The following is a 25,022-nucleotide window of genomic DNA, read 5'->3' as shown; positions in this document are numbered from 1 at the left end:
TACCTACTATACATTGCACCCTACAAATAATTATTATCAAAAATATTTAGTTTCATTGAATATGAACTGAGTTTGTTTAGAACTCTCTAACAAAAACTTGTTGTGAAGGATTTTGATAAGCAAGACCCCCCGTCAATGTTCGAAGTGCCTAGGGTGCTTCATATGGACGGTGAATATGGTTACCGTATTCGACGTAATAAACGCCCAGGGCGCTCTCAATATTAGAAACAGGCTGCTCTTATTGGAATATTATTTTGGTGAAAAAAACAGAGTTGAAAGTTCGTAAATTTCGTGGTTTATGCTGACAACCTGAAATGATTATATACGACATATATATTTTTCCAGGATTTAATTGCTCATTATTAAGGGTGCATGTAACACACGAGTGCGTTTTATACACGAATAAATAAGTCTTGTGTACATTGATTGGAAGGGGTGCTAATTGAGATTGTTCACTAGCCAATACATAAGCAAATATCGCCGTGGGCGCTTATTACGTCGAATACGGTATAAAGAAAAGAGACAAATCATAGTAAATTTCAAGGTCTTGTTTTGAAGCCACCCAGAGAAGGTCAGTCGAAACTGAAACACCGCCACCTTGTGGGCTATTTATAGTCAGGGTGAGGCTTTAAGACACATTATCCAAGTTTGAATCCAGTGTACTTGTTAAAATATTATCTACCGAACATACAAGCTGCAGAGACATGTGTCATGCTGACAGTTTGTATTCATACAACTAGTTTTCTGACAAATGTGACTAGAACTCACCTTCACACACTGCTACAACACTGGCATTCAGATGTCTCCACAGCCTGTTGACGATAGCGTCCATGCCGCCTCCCATTGGTGTCGACACCAGTTTATCATTGATACACATCCGTGTGATCTCCACTGCACTGCACTGGTCTGCCAGGGACATAGTCGGAGCCGTCGTCTCATGGCGGGTGAGGATCCTGTGCGCCTGCGTCTGGAAGGTGAGGATGCAGGAGTCGGCGCTGTTGCTGTCACAGCGGACCTGGGTCTTCATCTCCTTGATGGCGTTCTTCAGGTTGTAGTCGGCGATGGCCCACGACTGTGGTGAGCAGTCGACGGTGTTGTCGGAGATGCATGTGCGTGCAGTGGTGATAAGTCTGAAATCACAATTGGTTGTTGGTTGGTTTGTTGTTTTTTTTTGTTTAACGCCGCGCTCAGTAATATTACAGCTAAATGACGGTGGTCTGTAAATAATCGGGTCTGGACCAAACAATCCAGTGATTTTTATCATGAGCATCGATCCACGCTTATGGGAAATGATGACATGCATCAACCAAGACAGTGAGCCTGACCACCTGATCCCGTTAGTCGCCTCTTACGGCAAGTATGGGTTGCTGAAGACCTGTTCTACCCTGGATCTTCATGGGTCTCTGAAATCATAGAGTGAGTGAGGTCATTGCTACATCAAGGGGAAACAACTCACCAGACACTTCCCTCTGAAACATAACAGTGTCCAATATATGACATCATCAAGTTGCAAGGGCATATTCAAATCTCCAGAAATGACACGATAGAACAATGTTTTATTGTGAAATAAACCGCACATTTTTCTTCAGTGTTCTTTGAGTGGCTATGTTATATATAGCAAGAGTGTTACCTATGTTACACCATTATGGGGGTGGCCGGGTAGCCTAGTGGTTAAAGCGTTGGCTCATCACGCCTAAGACCCGGGTTCAATTCCCGACATGGGTACAATGTGTGAAGCCCATTTCTTGTGTCCCCCGCCATGACATTGCTGGAATTTTGCTAAAGCCAGCGTAAAACCATACTCACTAACTCACAGCACCATTATGGCAGTGGTGCTTTTAACTATCAGTCATTCTAGGTAGGAGGGTTGGGAATTCCAGGATTAGATCTTGACATTCATGCCCTGCGGGTAGCCCCAAACCCTCATTCTTGTATCAGTCATTCCAGAGAATGCATACAAGTAGGACTGACCTCCACCTGCAGGAGGTACCAGGTAATCCCTTGATAACTTATTCTGCATGAAAAGGCCAGTATACCAGAGAGACTACTTTCTTAAACTGTATTCTACAATATTAGACCTGCATCCCTGTGAAATAATTGATAATGCCTTGCAATGACCCATGCAGTTTGTCCATATGAAATATTCAGTTCAATATTCAAATGTATTCCATTGCACTCACTCGCAGACATCCTTCTCTGGGTGGGAGGATAACTCCTGCTTGAATGTCTTGACACAACCAGCGCCACCTACTGGGCAAGGCTGGGGGTTACCACAAAGGCTGGTGTCGTACAGCATACAGCGCTCCTTGGCGCCGTCACGAAGGTTGTTGAGACTTTTGACGATCTCTGCAGCATCTTCCTCCTTGCAGCCAGAGATGTTGGCCGCCACGCAGCGGATCGTGGACTGCAGAGCACTGGAAGGGAGATTCATTCCACTTTAATGTGAGCGATTTGTTTGTTTGATGTTTAACAAAGACAGCTAAATGACGACAGTCTATATATAGTTCAGTCTGAACCAGACACATCAGTGATTGATATAATGAAACCTCAGCTCTAAGATTATCATAACTCCCATACTCTAACATAGGCTTATGACAGACGTAGTACAAAGACCGTGATATGGAATGGGGCCCTGACTTTATAGGTCGACTCGAATGACAAGTATAAGGTACTGGGGATCTATTTGGGTCAGCAATTCTCACAAAGACCTTCAAAGACACACTCGTCACGATATGGCTGAAATATTGCCGATGTGACGTTAAATATTAACTCACTCACTCAAAGACGCACATTGACAAAAGGATCCAAATGGGGGTGTATGATTAAGGGCATATCTATGACCAACAGGGGAGGTGTCTTCAAATCTTAGAGTGTATGGACATGGCACACTTTCTGCACCAGTCCACCAGCCAATTATATAGAATGAATCGCATAAACACAACACTAGGGGTCATGGCAAGAGTGTTATAATAACCCCCCAAAAACCCAGTGAAACATTGTTCCCAAAAAATTATACAATAGTTTTTATGCATTTGGAAAACACTAGGGAAGAGCCATGTCTTGAATGTTTTTTTATCATAAATTAAGTTATAAATTCATATTGGACAAAAGGGGGCATGGGCGGCCCGGTCATCTTATGTGGCACATTTCGCTGTGCAGAGTTGCATCCCTTGAGCAGGCCAGGATTCTTTGATTGTTGGTTCAAATCTCGATTCCCCCTGATTATGTTTCAGCACCCTATCCATGATCATGGCTTTCACCAAGTGGTAAGTGTCTGGGACCTACATCACTTGGGGCTATCCTCCCAAATCAAGCTGTCACGCCATGATATAACTGAAATACTGTTCAAAGTGGTGTTAAACTCACTTACTCACTCACTCACCTTATTGGCAACAGGAACTGCTTCCAGTCTAGATAAATCTCCTTGGCTTTAATTCTTTATATAAATGCTGGAAAACCTAAACCTAAAATGTCTTACAAGCATGACTTGCTGTTCTCAAGGTTGTTGCGGGGGTTGTAGTTGATGAGGTTGGTGTAGGACCCGAGGAGGCAGTTGAAGGCGGTGAAGACCTCGCACTTCCTGTCTGCTGGGGCGATGTCGGGGCACAGCGTCTCTGGTTCATCAGTGGGCTCTGTGTAGTCATCACACTTCCCGTCGACCAGGGCGAGGATCGAGTTGTACTGACTGGTGATCCGGCTCAACGCTCCGCCTGTACAGGTGGCGCTGAACTGTTCCACACACGACTTGGTCTCCAGGAATTGTCTGGGATAATAGCATACAAGTTTTTATTATCCACATAAGGTATGTATAATCCAAAGCTGGCTTCCACAGGAGATATCGCTTTGGAGAGATTAACCGAAATTTCCTGAGGAGTGATTTCTCATGTTAATGAAATTGCACCACAGTGCTTTGATTTCTCATATTAATGAAATTGCACAGTGCTTTGCAAACCATTGTGATGTCATTAATTCTCATAATGTAATGGGGGCACGGGTGGCCCAGTTGTCTAAAGCGCCGTGATTCGCTGTTCAGAGTTGCGTCCCTTGGGCATGCCAGAAACCTATGATTGTGGGTTCGAATCCCGGTTCCTCCCGATTATGTTTCTAGGTTTGTCAGCGCCATACCCGTGCTTGTGGGTTTCACCAAAGTGGTAAACGTCTGAGACCTGCATCACTTTGGGCTTTCCTCCCTCATTAAGCTGACACGCCGTGATACAACTGGAATACTGTTAAAAGCGGTGTTAAACCCAACTCACTCATAATGTAACAATTGAATGACATCACTGATCTCTCTGTCACTGAAGCTGGTTAGCTGTACATCTTACACTGGTAACACTGCTTATACTGTGTACAAGCTAAAAGTCGGAAGAATGATGACGGATTATAAATACAATCTCATCCTGTTGTCATTTGATATGAAAAATAATAACATGAGTTTTTATTGAATCATGTTGATATATTTGATATCAAGGAACAAGCGGGTGAGATTCTCTGTGTAGTTATTATGAAGCACACATGTGACAATGATTTCTTTGACAAGGGAGTTTGGGGGTAGAGTCATGGTTTTCCCCCTCATTTTTAGGGGCTGAATTTCTTTTCTTCTGAAAAGACAGCTAAGATTTTATTTAAGGCACATTTCAATTTCAACCTATGAAAAGAATGTTACAAGTTTTGCAATGTTCACTAGAACATGATATTAATACTGACTAAATGCCTCCGATTTGACTATGGACTTGTGACCATCTGGATCCTCCCCTATTCCTGTCATATCCTGCAGAGAACACAAGCATCATACACGTCGTACCAAAGATGGAAATTGAACCTGCGTCTTAAAGGTCACTAGGCTACCCCCACTACACACATATATACGTCTGGGAATTCACTAACTCACTCACCTACAAAAAAACCTGCAGTTGTTTTTTTTAGTGTAAACTTTCTTCCTCTCGTCCTCAGATTTTGAAGCAAGTCTTTTTTATTTACTATGTTTACATTTTCTCTCAGTTTCAGTCAATTCAAAATTATGCCTTGAGAACTGGATCAGAATTGCAGCCCTCAAATGCTTATAGTCAATTACTACCATCATCAAATTTTGACTTGCCCTCAGCAACATTTAGTAGTCTCTGGCTAGCGGACTAGTGTTAATTTCGAATGCTAACAATCTTAGCTCAGTTCTGTATGTATCTGCATTCAAGTCAAGTACACATCAAGTATGGGTCTTTTTACAACAGGTCCATCCATCTTGGTATCAGGAGATCAAGGGAGATAATTCTACATATCAAGTAACATGCATACCTCTAGCAAGCACAATACCATGACACCTACTTGCAGAGGATATCCTTTGTTCCCGTGGTGATGTCAGTCTGAGCTACAACCACGGCCAGCTTGTTGATACAGGTGAATGTGTGCTCTTCAATACACATCTTGGGCTTGTCACATGAACCCTGGGATACGATCAGGGCTTCCGATACCGCCAGCGTCTGCTCAAACACTGCCTTCACCATGCTGGGGCACGTGTTGGTCCTTGCCTGAATGCACTGGGAGGCCTTTACACGTTGGCTGAAGCACAATAATAGTCATTTCAAATATATGCTTGTGAGTCATTATTATTCATACCTCGTACATCAAGAAAGTTTTTCGACTGCCCATTGAAAATACGGCCAGTCGTACCCGAAATGCCAATGATATGTCTTTGTTTGTTTGTTGTTTAATGCCACACTCAGCAATATTCTAGCTTTATGACGGCATAAAAAAATCAGGCCTGGACCAGACAATCCAGTGACTGACATCATGAGCTTTGATCTATCCAATATGCAAATTGGGATGCATCATCCAAGTCAACGAGCCTGATTAGGATGCTGAAGACAATTCTAACCCAGATATTCATGTGGCATCAGTATCATGGTGTTGGCATATTTCTTCTAAATATTATTATAACCATGGCTAGACAAATGTTTTGTTTTTAAATGAAGACCTTCTTGGAAACAGCAAAACATGCAGGCTTTCAACGAAAAAGGAAAACAAAATGAGAACCTAAATTCTTGTGCCATTAACATTACACTGAATAATTTTCATATGAATTGATTATATACAAGGGACTTGTCAAAAAGTTCTAAGCCTAACAAACAAAACCAACAATTGTGAAAAAATGTTTTTAAGTTTATTTTCCAACATAAATCTCCCTGCTTTTCTATACACTTCTCATATCGATAACGCTTATTGGCACTTATCCCATATACTTGTGACATGTCGTCATGAATTTCTTGGGGAGTACACTCTTCTCTAAAGTCCAAAACTTAATGACTGCTCAGTACTTGTTCTTTTCCATTTCTGTGTCCATTTGGTCCCCTATCACGTTCAAATGGCTGTCACTAATATACAAATGGCCTCAACAGACCAGCTACACTTGAACTACAATGAACTACTCAAACGATGTACTACATTGACTAGTTCACTTTGTTAGGGTCCATAGTTGAAAGTTAGTCAGGTTTAGAACTGTTCAAACATCATGAATTTTTCGTGAACAAATCTATGGCTGAGGTCATCTGTGCCAAGTTGTTTTTTGGTTTTGATTTTTTGTTTTACGTGGCACTCAGCAATTTTCTAGCTATATGACGGCGGACTGTAAATAATCCAGTCTGGGACAGACAATATAGTGATTGATATCATGAGCATCGATCCACGCAAGCGGAATCGATGACATGCATCAACCAAGTCAGCGAGCCTGATCACCCGATCCTGTTAGTTGCCTTTTACGACAAGCATAGTCGCCTTTTACAGCAAGCATGGGTTGCTGAAGACCTATTCTACCCCTATTCTAATCTTCACGAGTCCATTGCAGTGTCTATTCATGGACATACCCGCACATGTCCTTCTTGTCCTCCACAGGCAGGAATTTGCCCATGATGGCCGAGCTGAGTTGTTTCATCACACAGAACGAGGCTTCTCGGATCTGACAGGCTGAATCTATTGCCACACCTGGATATAGATAATCAGAATGTTTATGTTTTTATTGATGTCTTTTGTCTACAAACACCTGACATTAGCATTTCATTCATCCTAACTATCGTGTGCAAATATAAGGGATATCCCAACATTGCTACTTGCTAAATATAGATTCATCAGAAGAGTGAGTGAATTTAACATTGTAGCAGCAATTAATTCATTGAAATATTCAGTAAAGTCAATGCAAGCATGTGTACATGAATGTTGTTTTATGACATAGTCAGTGATATGACAGCTGAACTGCAACTAAAAGTAAATAATCAAGTCTGCCAGGCACACCAGAGGTTGTAAGTAAGAACAATTCACGCAGTGGAGGTGTGATGTTGTCTAATGAGTCTGGTGACACATTGTGTTCCCAGTTCTCATGTCAATCAGGTCACACATTGTGTTCCCAGTTCTCATGTCAGTCAGGTCACACATTGTGTTCCCAGTTCTCATGTCAGTCAGGTCACACATTGTGTTCCCAGTTCTCATGTCAGTCAGGTCACACATTGTGTTCTCATGTCAGTCAGGTCACACATTGTGTTCTCATGTCAGTCAGGTCACACATTGTGTTCCCAGTTCTCATGTCAGTCAGGTCACACATTGTGTTCCCAGTTCTCATGTCAGTCAGGTCACACATTGTGTTCCTAGTTCTCATGTCAGTCAGGTCACACATTGTGTTCCCAGTTCTCATGTCAGTCAGGTCACACATTGTGTTCCCAGTTCTCATGTCAGTCAGGTCACACATTGTGTTCTCATGTCAGTCAGGTCACACATTGTGTTCTCATGTCAGTCAGGTCACACATTGTGTTCCCAGTTCTCATGTCAGTCAGGTCACACATTGTGTTCCCAGTTCTCATGTCAGTCAGGTCACACATTGTGTTCCCAGTTCTCATGTCAGTCAGGTCACACATTGTGTTCCTAGTTCTCATGTCAGTCAGGTCACACATTGTGTTCCCAGTTCTCATGTCAGTCAGGTCACACATTGTGTTCTCATGTCAGTCAGGTCACACATTGTGTTCTCATGTCAGTCAGGTCACACATTGTGTTCCCAGTTCTCATGTCAGTCAGGTCACACATTGTGTTCCCAGTTCTCATGTCAGTCAGGTCACACATTGTGTTCCCAGTTCTCATGTCAGTCAGGTCACACATTGTGTTCCTAGTTCTCATGTCAGTCAGGTCACACATTGTGTTCCCAGTTCTCATGTCAGTCAGGTCACACATTGTGTTCCCAGTTCTCATGTCAGTCAGGTCACACATTGTGTTCCCAGTTCTCATGTCAGTCAGGTCACACATTGTGTTCCCAGTTCTCATGTCAGTCAGGTCACACATTGTGTTCCCAGTTCTCATGTCAGTCAGGTCACACATTGTGTTCCCTGTTCTCATGTCAGTCAGGTCACACATTGTGTTCCCAGTTCTCATGTCAGTCAGGTCACACATTGTGTTCCCAGTTCTCATGTCAGTCAGGTCACACATTGTGTTCCCAGTTCTCATGTCAGTCAGGTCACATATTGTGTTCTCATGTCAGTCAGGTGACATATTGTGTTGCCAGTTCTGACAAGGACAGCTGGGGACATATTCTGACAAGGACAGCTAGGGACATATTTTGACAAGGACAGCTGGGGACATATTCTGACAAGGACAGCTGGGGACATCCTCTGACAAGGACAGCTGAGGACATATTTTGACAAGGACAGCTGGGGACATATTCTGACAAGGACAGCTGGGGATATCTTCACAGGGCATCAGAGACTCTAGAGACGGAGACACTGTCAGACAAGGACAGCTTGGGCATCAGAGACTCTAGAGACGGAGACACTGTCAGACAAGGACAGCTGGGGTATCAGAGACTCTAGTGACGGAGACACTGTAAGACAAGGGCAGCTTGGGTATCAGAGACTCTAGAGACGGAGACACTGTCAGACAAGGACAGCTGGGGCATCAGAGACTCTAGAGACGGAGACACTGTCAGACAAGGACAGCTGGGGTATCAGAGACTCTAGAGACGGAGACACTGTCAGACAAGGACAGCTGGGGCATCAGAGACTCTAGAGACAGAGACACTGTCAGACAAGGACAGCTGGAGCATCAGAGACTCTAGAGACGGAGACACTGTCAGACAAGGACAGCTGGGGCATCAGAGACTCTAGAGACGGAGACACTGTAAGACAAGGGCAGCTTGGGTATCAGAGACTCTAGAGACGGAGACACTGTCAGACAAGGACAGCTGGGGCATCAGAGACTCTAGAGACGGAGACACTGTCAGACAAAGACAGCTGGGGCATCAGAGACTCTAAAGACGGAGTCAATGTCAGACAAGGACAGCTGGGGCATCAGAGACTCTAGAGACGGAGACACTGTCAGACAAGGACAGCTGGGGCATCAGAGACTCTAGAGACGGAGACACTGTTAGACAAGGACAGCTGGGGCATCAGAGACTCTAGAGACGGAGACACTGTCAGACAAGGACAGCTGGGGTATCAGAGACTCTAGAGACGGAGACACTGTCAGACAAGGACAGCTGGGGCATCAGAGACTCTAGAGACAGAGACACTGTCAGACAAGGACAGCTGGGGCATCAGAGACTCTAGAGACGGAGACACTGTCAGACAAGGACAGCTGGGGCATCAGAGACTCTAGAGACAGAGACACTGTCAGACAAGGACAGCTTGGGCATCAGAGACTCTAGAGACGGAGACACTGTCAGACAAGGACAGCTGGGGCATCAGAGACTCTAGAGACGGAGACACTGTCAGACAAGGACAGCTGGGGCATCAGAGACTCTAGAGACGGAGACACTGTCAGACAAGGACAGCTGGGGCATCAGAGACTCTAGAGACGGAGACAATGTCAGACAAGGACAGCTGGGGCATCAGAGACTCTAGAGACGGAGACAATGTCAGACAAGGACAGCTGGGGCATCAGAGACTCTAGAGACGGAGACAATGTCAGAAAAGGACAGCTGGGGCATCAGAGACTCTAGAGACGGAGACAATGTCAGACAAGGACAGCTGGGGCATCAGAGACTCTAGAGACGGAGACACTGTAAGACAAGAACAGCTGGGGCATCAGAGACTCTAGAGACGGAGACACTGTAAGACAAGGACAGCTGGGGCATCAGAGACTCTAGCGATGGAGACAATGTCAGACAAGGACAGCTGGGGCATCAGAGACTCTAGAGACGGAGACACTGTTAGACAAGGATGGAGAAAGTCTCACCACAGTCCTCCTCATCCGACCTGTCAGCGCAGTCAGAGGTGCCGTCACATGTGGCGGTGGTGGAGAAGCAGCTGCCATTGCTGCAGTAACTTTCTGCAGCTGCACAAGCCACAACTGCAATCATAGTTGATAGTTGTCATAGCAACACTGTACAAACAACAAATTGTAAGACTCCAACACTATCAGTCAATATGTACGTTTTTCGGTTACACATGAAAATATGCCATGTTTATGAACAAATCCAGCAACCAATCAGTAGCCAGGATGAGGTGGACAATAAATCACCTGGCACACAATCATGCAGGTAACATACTGTAACCACCCAATCCACATTATCAACCCAGAGACAATTACTGTCCTCGTAAACAATTATTTTTATGAAATATATTATACGAGGAGATACATTATACGATGAGTTACATTACACATGGAGATACATTATACAAGGAGATACATTACATGAGGAGATACATTACATGTGGAGATACATTACACGAAGAGATACATTATATGATGAGATACATTACACGAGGAGATACATTACACGTGGAGATGCATTATACCAGATACATTATACGAGGAGATACATTACACGAGGAGATACATTATATGAAGAGATACATTACACGAGGAGATACATTACACATGGAGATACATAATACGAGGAGTTACATTACTCAAGGAGATACATTACACATGGAGATGCATTATACGAGATACATTATACGAGGAGATACATTACACGTGGAGATGCATTATACTAGGAGATACATTACACGAGGAGATACATTATATGATGAGATACATTACACAAGGAGATACATTACACATGGAGATACATTACACATGGAGATACATTACACATGGAGATACATTATACGAGGAAGATACATTATACGTGGAGATACATTACACGAGGAGATACATTACACGTGGAGATGCATTATACGTGGAGATGCATTATACGAGATGCATTATACTAGGAGATACATTACACGAGGAGATACATTATATGATGAGATACATTACACAAGGAGATACATTACACATGGAGATACATTATACGAGGAAGATACATTATACGTGGAGATACATTACACGAGGAGATACATTACACGTGGAGATGCATTACACGTGGAGATGCATTATACGAGATACATTATACGAGGAGATACATTTCACGAGGAGATACATTATATGATGAGATACATTACACAAGGAGATACATTACACATGGAGATACATTACACAAGGAGATACATTACACATGGAGATACATTATACGAGGAAGATACATTATACGTGGAGATACATTACACGAGGAGATACATTACACGTGGAGATGCATTAAACGTGGAGATGCATTATACGAGATGCATTATACTAGGAGATACATTACACGAGGAGATACATTATATGATGAGATACATTACACAAGGAGATACATTACACATGGAGATACATTATACGAGGAAGATACATTATACGTGGAGATACATTACACGAGGAGATACATTACACGTGGAGATGCATTACACGTGGAGATGCATTATACGAGATACATTATACGAGGAGATACATTACACGAGGAGATACATTATATGATGAGATACATTACACAAGGAGATACATTACACGAGGAGATACATTATACGAGGAGATACATTATACGAGGAGATAAATTATATGATGAGATACATTACACAAGGAGATACATTACACATGGAGATACATTATACGAGGAGATACATTATACGTGGAGATACATTACACGAGGAGATACATTACATGAGGAGATACATTACACAAGGAGATACATTACACGAGGAGATACATTACATGAGGAGATACATTACATGAGGAGATACATTATACGAAGAGATACATTACACGAGGAAGATACATTATACGTGGAGATACATTACATGAGGAGATACATTACACGAGGAGATACATTATACGAAGAGATACATTACATGAGGAGATACATTACACGAGGAGATACACTACACAAGGAGATACATTATATGAGGAGATACATTAGACGAGGAGATACATTACACTTGGAGATACATTACACGAGGAGATACATTACACAAGGAGATACATTATATGAAGAGATACATTACACAAGAAGATACATTACACGAGGAGATACATTACACATGGAGATACATTATACGAGGAGATACATTACACAAGGAGATACATTACACAAGGAGATACATTACAGGAGGAGATACATTACACAAGAAGATACATTACACGAGGAGATACATTACACAAGGAGATACATTATACCAAGAGATACATAACACAAGAAGATACATTACACAAGGAGATACATTAGATGAGGAGATACATTACACGAGGAGATACATTACACGAGAAGATACATTACACGAGGAGATACATTACACAAGGAGATACATTATGCGAGGAGATACATTATACGAGGAGATACATTATACGAGGAGATACATTACACGAGGAGATACATTACACGAGGAGATACATTATACAAGGAGATGGCACAAAATAAGGCAGCTTACCATCAGAACAGTTGGCTGAAATAAACTCCTCCACAACATCAATTGTAAGATCTTTTCCTCCAACACGACAAAGAGAATATGTCCTGAAGATTTGGCATAGGTGGTGCCGCGGTGCTAGTGTCGACGCACTGGTGAACTTGTCGAGGGAGGTCAGCATGTCTGTCATACATGTAACCTCTTGCTGAAGTCAAAATGGAAAGTACATGTGTCACCATACAACTGGACTCAGAGGAACATTCTGAGTGTAGGGTGGGCACTGTATGGCACTGATTGCTGGGACATGTACACAGGAGTTAGAGCTGCAATCTCATTAAAATCAGACCTAATTTCTCACTGCCGCTAAACAAAAATCTGAGGACATTCCATTATCGGTCACGTCAGAACCTTACGACGTTGTGTTCAAATGAAATTTCCGTACATCCATTCAGCATAACATCATGCAAATCTTACACAACGAAATATGTATCTCCTGATTACATCGCTTGAACGACACAACGGACCACTGCACATAGACTACATTACAGGGATCTGATGTCCACCTTGTCTGCTCACCTGCTGAGATGTGCTGAGGGAGGTGCTGAAGGGGCTGGTTGCCAGGACGACAGCAGTGCAGGTGGATGTGGTTGGCAGCAGGACCTCATACAGAGCCGTTGCCAGGGAAATCTGGATGTGGTTGCATCCCTGGAGGTGTGTTGCCATGCAGTTCTTCTTTGCTGTCCGGATGCTATGAACAGGTGTGGTAAAACCTTTTATTTTTCTGATTTGAGATTTAACTGACCGAAGCCAAAAGTCACGAAAAAAATATAAACAAACTTGTTTAAATTCCTATCTGTGTCAGTCTAACTCATTGGGACCCATCCCAGATGTGGCCTCAGATTGCTTAAAAAACACTTCATCCACTTACTAGGGCTAGGACAATACACCAACTGTGCGATACGATACGTATCACGATACCTTGCTCACAATCTGATACGTATCACGATACCTTGCTCACAATCCGATACGTATCGCGATACCTTGCTCACAATCCGATACGTATCATGACACTTCCATGAGCTCTTTTCTGTGGTGAGTGAGCCATGTTTTTCTTTGACAGGATGGCCAAATACCTGGCACACTAACGATTTACAGTTGGCAGTGTCAAGTATAGTGTAATGGATGAAAATATTTACGTTTTCTCTACTCATTTTCACTAGTAATTAGTGTTTAGTGTAACATTTATTGAAGAATACATTTAAGGTAAGAATCGATACTTTTTACTTTGTGTGCGGTTGTGATCGATACTTGTATCGAGAAGTAAAATAAAAATCGTGATCCACCGATACATCGGTTGATTGTCCCACTACTACCACTTACGTGCAATCGTTGGAGTCATAGTTCTGTATGAGAAGATCTTCCAGACATCGGTAGGCGCCGGAGAGGGAACACACAGGTCGAGCAGTACACACGTCACCAAATTCTAGCAAGTCCGCATCGATGTTACATGACTTGGCTAAAATGGTGTCACGATTAACTGCAGCTTCAACAGAAACCTTAGCAATCTGTGACGACAAGCATCCATCCAGATTGTTCCGTGTGCAGGTCACGTTTTGCAGCAGGCCACTGGAGAAAAAAACAATCTTGATATCAGTTTGCAGGGAAACTGTATGAATTTGGATATAGTCAAGTCTTGTTAATCCGACAACCGCCTCTGTAGTCTTGTGGTAGAGCGTCCGCCCGGAGAGCGGAAGGTCCAGGGTATGATCCTTGGCCGCGTCATAACAAAAGATGTTAAAAGATTGTACTTGTTGTTACCCTGTCTGGCGCTCGGCATTAAGGGGCTAAAATCAAGGACTGGTTGGCTCGGAGTCAGTATACTGTGTCTGAGTGGGGTATTCATGTTAAACTGCGGCATGGTATCTCAGTGAGCTAGCACTATAAATCGGCATCAGTCCGGACTAATACAAGCAGCTACACACACACACACACATGCATGCATGTTGCTACATAAGTGCAACAATCTTGGAAGCGACGTTAAACCCCATTTCACATCACCTCACCGTTAATCCGACATGAAATGACTAACAGGAAGTCAATGTTAGCCCCTTAGAAAGCAGCTTTCTTAAGCTTTGCGGCACCAGTTTCAAACTTGCGACTTCCATTCCAGACTATGCTTTTTAAAGTATTTTGAATAAGTCATACAGTCCATAACAGTTGTTTTGCGTTGAGGTTGCATGATTAAGAAACATATTCCGCTAACAATGTAACATAGACAATAAGAATATTTTTATTTTTTTATTACGTGTTTGTATAGTTATCTATCGCGTAGTTGTCCGATTTAGATCACGAACGTTGATACTAATTAATTTCGTTTATCTGATACACTTGTTAATCTGACATAATCATCTGCAACCAATCACGTCGGATTAACGGGACTTGACGTTTGTTTCAGAATTCTCTTCAGGGACGAGGTTGCAAAGATGATAAAGATGATCAAGGTAAGCTCACCTGATTGAACTACCACAAAACAATTGTCAAGGTCGAAGGTGATTACTTGTATTGCTTCTTTATAAAATGAGAAATTTGTTCATTTTTATCCCGAGTGGCCAGATATATATTTTATATGAAACCCTTTTCTCAAGTGGGTAATTTAAGACCAGCAGAGATCCAATTCATACCTGCAGAAATTTTCGGTATCAGCTTCAGCATCTATGGACAAGTCAATGTTGCTGACACAGGTCTCTGCCCGCTTGAAGTCACATGACCTGTTTATGGGCGCGGAGTCACCACAGAAGAGCTCCACGGTGAGGCGGGGGCAGCTGTTGCCGACAATACCCCCGAAGTAGGCTGTGTAGCTGGGAAGAATGGTGGCATCTGGGCATCCGCTAGAGAACTTCTTCAGCCAGCCTAGAGCATTCTTGGTATTACTGAAAAAGTAATGGTGCGCGAATATTGTTTTACGCAGCTCTTAGCATTATTCTAGCAATATCATAGCAGGGCCGACCAGTGATGGGTTTCCCAAGTGCGGAATCAAATCCAGGGCTTTGACATGAGAAGAAAACAATCTTGCCGCTAGCCTACCCATCAGTTATTACAATGTGAGGGCAGCTTGTAGAGACAGGAGGGTCGTGATGGGTTTACTGACTAAACGACTACAAAACATTATTGAAAGTGTAAAATTTGTCAAACTTGTATTGCAAACGTTTAACGTAAATAGACTATGAAATACAGCTTTGCTTAAAACAAAACTTTAATGCTCCGATTAAAGGACGACAAAAAGTGACCCCAGAAATAGACCTGTTCTTGGACTGAATACAGAAATTCATGTTGGCCTGCTCAGAGGCCGATATTCTGTACATATTCGCAGTCATCTAAGGCTCCGTGATTAGCTATGCAGAGTTGTGTCCCTAGGGTACACCAGAAACCAATGGTTATGGGTTCGAATCATGGTTCGCCCCAATTATGTTTCTAGGTTTGTCAGCATCATACCCGTGCTCATGGGTTTCACCGAAGTGGCAAAGGTCTGAGACCTGCATCAATTCGGGCTTTCCTCCCACATTAAGCTGACGTGAGGCGTTAAACCCAACTCACTCACTCACTCACTCACTCACTCACTCACTCACACTAATGTTTTGGCTTTGTACAGGCGATTTAAAATTGGCCATATTGGCATTTTTGTAGCCATATTGTGAAGAGAACATTTGTAAACTTTATATCAAAATACAGTAAACTACGGTTATAACGAACCCAAAGGGACTACTAATTTTAGTTCGTTATAACCATAGATCGTTATAAGCATATATATACAGCTTAACTACAGCAAATAGTTGGGACCAAAAAAGTAAGTTTGTTTTATCAGTCAGTTCGTTATAAGCGTGTTCGTTATAACCATAGTTTACTGTAAAGTCGTTTTCATTGATTTACTCACGAAGTACAATTATTTTGGCCTGATGTAATAAGTAAGTGTGTTTGTGAAGCAGGAAGCTATTTCATATCTGACCACACTTTGTATTACATGCTTGTACAAAACAAACAAACGCCTACCTGCACACGTCTTCCGTGGAAACGAGGGCGGAAGTGGTCAGTTGATTCATTCCCTCCAGGGACATGGTCACCATTTCATTGTCACAGCCATCCTCCTTGTATTGGCGGGAGTAACAGAACTCGTCAAATGTGGATTTGGCGCTGGACATCATGCTCAGGATTATGGCCTTAGACGCACAGTTGTCTACATTTTCGGTCACACATTGATACTTGGCCTCCAATTCCCTGGATTGAACAAGAAATATGCAGGTTAATGTTTGAGAATGCATCAGCCTCAAGATATACAGGATATAGGCCTCAAGTTATACAGGGTATGGGCCTCAAGATATATACAAGGCATAGGCCTCAAGATATATACAGGGTATGGGCCTCAAGATATATACAAGGCATAGGCCTCATGATATATACAGGGTATGGGCCTCAAGATATATACAGGGTATGGGCCTAAAGATATATTCAGGGTAGTGGCCTCAAGATATACATGGTTGTGGCCTCAAGATATACATGGTAGTGGCCTCAAGATATATACAGGGCATGGGCCTCAAGATATAAACAGGGCATGGGCCTAAGATATTCAGGGTATGGGCCTCAAGATATACAGGGTATGGGCCTAAGATATACATGGTAGTGGCCTCAAGATATATACAGGGCATGGGCCTCTAGATATATAAATAACTCACCGGATGCCTATTGTGTCATTCCTATTCTTTGAATGACATTGTTATATACTTGTAACAACTACTGCTCAATAAACCATGTTTGTGTTGATATTCAAATTGGTATTTCTGCTATCCAAAGTGTGCAGTGAGGCCATTGTATTGTTGACAGTCATTTCGGAGACATAAATGCGAAGTTTCATTAATGCAAACAAAGACCACTCACATTTTTCGCATTTAATTCAGGCTCATGTTAATTTCAAAATTTACAGTATGCAGGGTATGGGCCTCAGCACAGAATACAGCACTCAAATTATACAGGGTTTGGTCCTCAAAATATACTAGATAGTAGTCCATTGCATAGATCTTACTGACAAAAAAATACAGTTTTTGTTTCAACCGTTAGGTTTATTTTTTAAAATGGAAATATGGCCTACTTTTCAAGCATATTACCATCTAACTACCTATGTGATCTGAGTTCTGAACTCACCTACAAGTTCCTGATCTGTCAGACAGTTCGGTGGTCGGGAGAGTCCAGGACGCCAGGAGATAAGAATTTGCACACTCTTGTGCGAGTTGCAGGTTGCAGGCATTAGGGGGATTAGTTTGTCGCCGTCTTCGGGCAGCTGCAGATAAAGGTGAGGTGAGGTGAAATGGGGTTTAATGTCGCGTCCAAGATTATTGCACTTATATAGCGATGTGCATGCACGTGTATGTGTGTGTGTGTGGCTGCTTGTACTAGTCAGGACTGATGCCGATTTATAGTGCTAGCTCACTGAGATACCATGCCCAGTTTAACATGAATACCCCACTCAGACACAGTATACTGACTCCGAGCCGACCAGTCCTTGTTTTAGCCCCTTAATGCTGAGCGCCAGACAGGGTAACAACATGTACCATCTTTTAACGTCTCTTGGTATGACGCTGCAGATAAAGAGGACATACAGGTAACTAAATGTTAAGAACGTCCTTTGGTAACAGCTTGCCATTCTGCTGAACTGTATGCATTACCCAGGAAGGCAAACACATCAGGGTTCATAAAAATCAAATGTGTCCTGCGGTCATATCACGTTGCGAGACAACAGTGTATTATTTCCGTAATCCGGACATTGTTGACGTCATACGAATCGTATTGTGATGAGTGGTCGGGATGACATCACACTAGAAACAACGTCATAGCTGAAGATTGTTGACGTCGCTCAACAAACTGTGGTTCCGTAGCTGTTGCAACTTGCTGTCCTTAAAGGTAAACACTAAAATGTGTCTCTGTACATCTTCCTCGGTATTAAATAGAACATGATATTGGTGTTCATGTCATACTATGTTTACGATAATTGTGCTTAAATTGCAGTATTTAAGCACTCGTGTCGTAAATGTAGTATGACATGAATACGAATATAATATCCTCTATTTAATCTTGATTCAGGTAGTTTGGTGCAAACATACACTGTATGGAAATATGAGTACAGAGCAAGTTCATAAACTCTTCAAAGATTTTCAAAAATTTAAAAGGGCTTCATTTCAGAGAGTTTCAAGGACTAGTTTGTCTTCTAACCTGGGGCTGGCAAATAAAAGGATGACAGCACGAGACATGATCCACAGGGCTGGACACACAATCAACCAGGCCACCAACAGTAACCACCTGATTGTCATGAAACCCTGTGGGGATTCTAGTTTATTATAGGTCCACAGCAATCTTTGCTTGTCGTAAAATGTGATTTAATGGATCAGGTAGAAAGGTTTGGTGACTTGGTTCATAGCGTGTCCGTAGCGACGGATGGATGATATCAATCACTGGATTGTCTGATCCACACTGGATAAGTTACAGGACACCAGCATATTCCTGAGTGCGGCGCTGAACCAAAAAACAAACCATTCCTGAGACAAGCATTGGTTAGTGGGCTTGAATCTTCCCCAGAATACAGACAGGGTCAATACCTGGTTGACTGCTATCAGAACGGCACTTGTCTTCCAGGTACGCCCCGAATCCCATGTTGAATGTCTTCACAGCGGACTTGGTGAAGTTGGAGGAGAGGAGAGGCAGGGAGGTGCTGTTGGTGCATGTCTTGGAGGCGGCATGGGCAGCACACATCTCCCCTAACATGTCCGAGCTCGTGAACGCTGCCGTCAGATCCTACAACCACACAAGAGGATCAGAATAACAGCTGAAGTCAGTCTCTACAACAGCTGAAGTCAGTCTCTACAACAGCTGAAGTCAGTCTCTACAACAGCTGAAGTCAGTCTCTACAACAGCTAAAGTCAGTCTCTACAACAGCTGAAGTCAATCTCTACAACTCTACAACAATTTCAGTCTCTACAACAGCTGAAGTCAGTCTCTACAACAGCTGAAGTCAGTCTCTACAACTCTACAACAGACAAAGTCAGTACGCACAAACACACAACACTCACTAACAACAGCATAGAAACAAGATACAGAAACTGTGCTCACGTTAGAGTATGTCACAAGGCAGGTGGAGAGGTCAGTGAAGATATCCTGCTTCACGGTCAGCTCCTCCAGCTGGCATCCTGCCCCAAGTCGAGTCACCGTGGCCTTGTAATCCTGAACAACAGTCACCTCCTGGATGGAGAAGCAGCCAGAGGTTTGGGACGAGACACATCCACGGCTGACTCGGAGGTTCTCGCAGATAGATCCACCAGACGTGACATTAGTCACAACGGTCGTTGCATAGCAGGCACGGGCAGCTGCCAGGTGACACACTTCCGCTGGGCAGGCGGTGTCCGAGGTCCCAGCGGGAGATGTACAGATGGCCTTCACAAGGCTGGAGAGGGTGTTGTTCATGGTGCGGAGGCTGGCTGGGACAGCACAGTGCTTCAGCGGGTCCAGACACGAGGCTGTTGACCGGAAGGCGCTGACAGGAAGAGACAGGAATGGGTCAAATATTGGCATAAAGACATTTTTTTATTACGTGGATCCACTGACCCCATGAAACCCTGTGGGGATTCTAGTTTATTATAGGTCCACAGCAATCTTTGCTTGTCGTAAAATGTGATTTAATGGATCAGGTAGAAAGGTTTGGTGACTTGGTTCATAGCGTGTCCGTAGCGACGGATGGATGATATCAATCACTGGATTGTCTGATCCACACTGGATAAGTTACAGGACACCAGCATATTCCTGACCCCAAATTTCACAAATATAGCACAGAAATAAGTCTGCTAAATAATTACGGAAATAAAAATGAGATTTTTAGAATTTGATCACAGAAGTTTATAATTCAGAAAGGAAGAAATAAATCATTTTTAAACATTTTGATTCCACCTTAAAGTACGTAATGTCACGACAATGGTGATAAATTACAAGTGTATATACACTGTGGTAATAGTTAATGGAATAATGTTGGTGTGTCTTTTAAGGGTATGTCAGTGTCTTCCCCCTCTGATGATTCTCCACATTAGCCATAAGCATGAGAAGTCATGAAATGCTGTGGATTTTACTGAAGGTACGACTAACCTTTGATGACACAGAATAAATAAGCAATAATTTACTGTTGTCATGAAAATAGTATCTCTTCACAGAAACAGGAACCAATATTAGACATTTCAGACTTTGCTTTCTCTATGTTTTCAATGATCAAAAAGTCTGTTATGAAATCAACCCAAATATTGTTGAGTATTGCTTTAAGCCGCTTTTAGCCATATTCCAGCAATATCACGGCAAGAGACACCAGAAATGGGCTTCACACATTGAACCAAGATCTCCGGTGTGATGATCGAACACTTTAACCACAAGGCTACCCAAAAGCCCCAAAACAACACAAAACAGATCACACATTGTAACAATTCCACACCATGGGGTGCTGGGACGATGTGTTCTGCTCTGGTATCTCACCGAGGACCTCTCACAGACAGTGAGCTTGGTTTTAGGCTGCTTTCATCAATATTCTGGCAATATCATGACAGGGGACACCAGCAATGTGCTCACAATTTCTTCCACTGAGCCAGGTGATGGCAATCCCGGTCTCCTCATATCTCTCAGTCATTCCCGTGTGCCAAACAAAATCTTTAACTACCAGCTTACCCAACAGTCCATGACACACTGACAAAGGCTAAAACCTTCCCATCTTGTGTGCCAAGCATATACTTTAACTACAGCCTACCCCACAGTCCATGACACATTGACAAAGGCTAAAACCTACCTATCTCGTGTGCCAAGCATATACTTTAACTACAGCCTACCCCACAGTCCATGACACATTGACAAAGGCTAAAACCTTCCCATCTTGTGTGCCAAGCATATACTTTAACTACAGCCTACCCCACAGTCCATGACACATTGACAAAGGCTAAAACCTTCCCATCTTGTGTGCCAAGCAATATACTTTAACTAGCAGCCTACCCAACAGTCCATTACGCATTGACAAAGGCTAAAACCTTCCCATCTTGTGTGCCAAGCAATATACTTTAACTAGCAGCCTACCCCACAGTCCATGACACATTGACAAAGGCTAAAACCTACCTATCTCGTGTGCCAAGCATATACTTTAACTACAGCCTACCCCACAGTCCATGACACATTGACAAAGGCTAAAACCTTCCCATCTTGTGTGCCAAGCAATATACTTTAACTAGCAGCCTACCCAACAGTCCATTACGCATTGACAAAGGCTAAAACCTTCCCATCTTGTGTGCCAAGCAATATACTTTAACTAGCAGCCTACCCCACAGTCCATGACACATTGACAAAGGCTAAAACCTACCTATCTCGTGTGCCAAGCATATACTTTAACTACAGCCTACCCCACAGTCCATGACACATTGACAAAGGCTAAAACCTACCTATCTCCTGTGCCAAGCATATACTTTAACTACCAGCCTACCCCACAGTCCATGACACATTGACAATGGCTAAAACCTACCTATCTCGTGTGCCAAGCATATACTTTAACTACAGCCTACCCCACAGTCCATGACACATTGACAAAGGCTAAAACCTTCCTATCTCGTGTGCCAAGCATATACTTTAACTACCAGCCTATCCCACAGTCCATGACACATTGACAAAGGCTAAAACCTACCTATCTCCTGTGCCAAGCATATACTTTAACTACCAGCCTACCCCACAGTCCATGACACATTGACAAAGGCTAAAACCTACCTATCTCCTGTGCCAAGCATATACTTTAACTACCAGCCTACCCCACAGTCCATGACACATTGACAAAGGCTAAAACCTACCCATCTTGTGTGCCAAGCATATACTTTAACTACCAGCCTATCCCACAGTCCATGACACATTGACAAAGGCTAAAACCTACCTATCTCGTGTGCCAAGCATATACTTTAACTACCAGCCTACCCCCCAGTCCATGACACATTGACAATGGCTAAAACCTTCCTATCTCGTGTGCCAAGCATATACTTTAACTACCAGCCTATCCCACAGTCCATGACACATTGACAAAGGCTAAAACCTACCTATCTTGTGTGCAAAGCATATACTTTAACTACCAGCCTACCCCACAGTCCATGACGCATTGACAAAGGCTAAACCTACCTACAGAATGTGGCCCCATCACTGTTGAACTTCCTGATGGCCTGGGCAACACAATAGGCAGTGCTCAAAAACTGGCCACCACATTTCCCGGTTCTTGATCCGGAGACTTCCCTCGAGGTTCGCTGACACGATGTGACAGATGTGGGTGCCCTTCCACAGAATCCAGCAGTCTGGTGTTTGATGAGGTTGAGCGACTGTCGTACTGGGATTAGCTCGGACAAAGTGCACACTCCCTTGTCCTCAATTCTTTGAAGACTCTGGATTGTTTCATTCACACCCCTGGGAAAAGAGAATATCGAGTGTTAGACAGGAGAACACCCCATGGGAGAATACAGTGTTGGACAGGTGAACACACCATGGGAGAATACAGTGTTAGACAAGAGAACACCCCATGGGAGAATACAGTGTTGGACAGGTGAACACACCATGGGAGAATACAGTGTTAGACAGGAGAACACCCCATGGGAGAATAGAGTGTTAGACAGGAGAACACCCCATGGGAGAATACAGTGTTAGACAGGAGAACACCCCATGGGAGAATAGAGTGTTAGACAGGAGAACACCCCATGGGAGAATAGAGTGTTAGACAGGAGAACACCCCATGGGAGAATAGAGTGTTAGACAGGAGAACACCCCATGGGAGAATAGAGTGTTAGACAGGAGAACACCCCATTGGAGAATAGAGTGTTGGACAGGTGAACACACCATTGGAGAATAGAGCATTGGACAGGTGAACACACCATGGGAGAATACAGTGTTGGACAGGTGAACACACCATGGGAGAATAGAGTGTTGGACAGGTGAACACACCATGGGAGATTGGGTGTTGGACAGGTGAACACACCATGGGAGAATAGAGTGTTGGACAGGTGAACACACCATGGGAGAATACAGTGTTGAACATAGTAGCAGGGTTTTACAATTGCCTTATAATTATTATCAGAAAACAATGTTCATCGATGTTTGAATTAAAAAATTTCAGAACTGCTCAATCTCTGAATGAAATTTAACTCATTGTGCATTGTTTTATTAAGTGTCCCCCCATTGATAACTTTCTTAACGCTTGGGCCAAGTGCCAGTCGCAGGGGTGGTTTAGAGGCTTCTTCTTTCCAACAATCAAATAACAGAAAAATTGTCTTGTGAATGAAAAACCGTGTCTTTAATTTAATCTGAATTTAATCTGATTTTTTGGGGCAAAAATGAAGTCTAAATTTATAAAGATCACAGGAAATTTTTATAATCTTAGGTTAATTATTAAAAATAAAGTTTCAGAGTAAGCTTAACCTTCACTTACCTGCAGATCTTATTATCGAGCGTTGCAAACCCAGACTTCAAGATGGCGTATGTGGACAGAATGGCCTTTGAGCCACATGACGAGGATGTGACCTCGACCAGGCAGGTCGACTCGGCGATCGAGGACAAGACAGAGAACGCCGTTGTACTGAGGCTCACGAACGTTGGTGTGCGACACTCGCGGGTGTTCTTCCCCATACACTCAAGGTCACGTCGACTTGAACTAAAAAATATATTTATGTGAGTGAGTGAGTGAGTGAGTGAGTGAGTGAGTATGGTTTTACGCCGCTTTTAGCAATATTTCAGCAAAATCAAGGCCAGGGACACCAGAAATGGGCTTCACACAATGTAGACATGTCGGGAATCGAACCCGGGTCTTCAGCGTGACGAGCGAACGCTTTAACCACTAGGCTACCTGGCCACCCCTATTTTACGTATCAGATTCAATGAATAAACATAATAAATTAAAACAAGAAACAAAATACAGACAAATGTAATATTTTTTCGAAAGTCTTATTCTTCATTGCATACAGCAGGCACATGTAAATAAAAACTATTTTCTGCCAACAAATCTAAGTTATCTACAGAAGATTCAAGCATGAAAATAAACAAACAAATTACAGATCATTTTGTTTAAACTATGTACCTGCACTTGACTTCCCCATAGTTGACGATGTTCCTGACGAGGCTGAGGGCACATGACACAGATCTATCGACACGGCACGTCAGTGGCTCTGTAAGCATTTAACAAGAAGATACAGTCAAACAGTGTTGTGTCGA

At 43.0% G+C, this 25,022-nt stretch overlaps 1 protein-coding gene across 1 annotated transcript in view; it reads right to left on the bottom strand.

The window, feature by feature from the left end:
* The window catches only part of LOC124139581, a 113,737-nt gene that overhangs the window by 38,654 nt on the left and 50,061 nt on the right, over positions 1-25,022 (bottom strand). Inside the window, exons 32-48 of the mRNA XM_046506757.2 lie at positions 24,889-24,976; positions 24,244-24,465; positions 22,950-23,228; positions 19,884-20,304; positions 19,373-19,568; positions 17,925-18,060; positions 16,779-17,003; positions 15,413-15,661; positions 14,112-14,357; positions 13,308-13,479; positions 12,756-12,936; positions 10,204-10,317; positions 6,858-6,975; positions 5,323-5,556; positions 3,479-3,763; positions 2,181-2,414; positions 769-1,130 (exon numbers count right to left, since the gene is read on the bottom strand). Coding sequence (XP_046362713.2) covers positions 769-1,130; positions 2,181-2,414; positions 3,479-3,763; positions 5,323-5,556; positions 6,858-6,975; positions 10,204-10,317; positions 12,756-12,936; positions 13,308-13,479; positions 14,112-14,357; positions 15,413-15,661; positions 16,779-17,003; positions 17,925-18,060; positions 19,373-19,568; positions 19,884-20,304; positions 22,950-23,228; positions 24,244-24,465; positions 24,889-24,976 — 3,762 coding nt within the window. The remainder of the gene's footprint in view (positions 1-768; positions 1,131-2,180; positions 2,415-3,478; positions 3,764-5,322; positions 5,557-6,857; positions 6,976-10,203; positions 10,318-12,755; positions 12,937-13,307; positions 13,480-14,111; positions 14,358-15,412; positions 15,662-16,778; positions 17,004-17,924; positions 18,061-19,372; positions 19,569-19,883; positions 20,305-22,949; positions 23,229-24,243; positions 24,466-24,888; positions 24,977-25,022) is intronic.

The sequence above is a fragment of the Haliotis rufescens genome, unplaced genomic scaffold, assembly GCF_023055435.1.
Source record: "Haliotis rufescens isolate VD_foot unplaced genomic scaffold, xgHalRufe1.0.p SCAF_9, whole genome shotgun sequence".
In the NCBI taxonomy this organism is placed as follows: Eukaryota; Metazoa; Mollusca; class Gastropoda; order Lepetellida; family Haliotidae; genus Haliotis; species Haliotis rufescens.
Note: the sequence above shows the minus strand (reverse complement) of the source record. Positions and strands in the feature narration are given on the sequence as shown.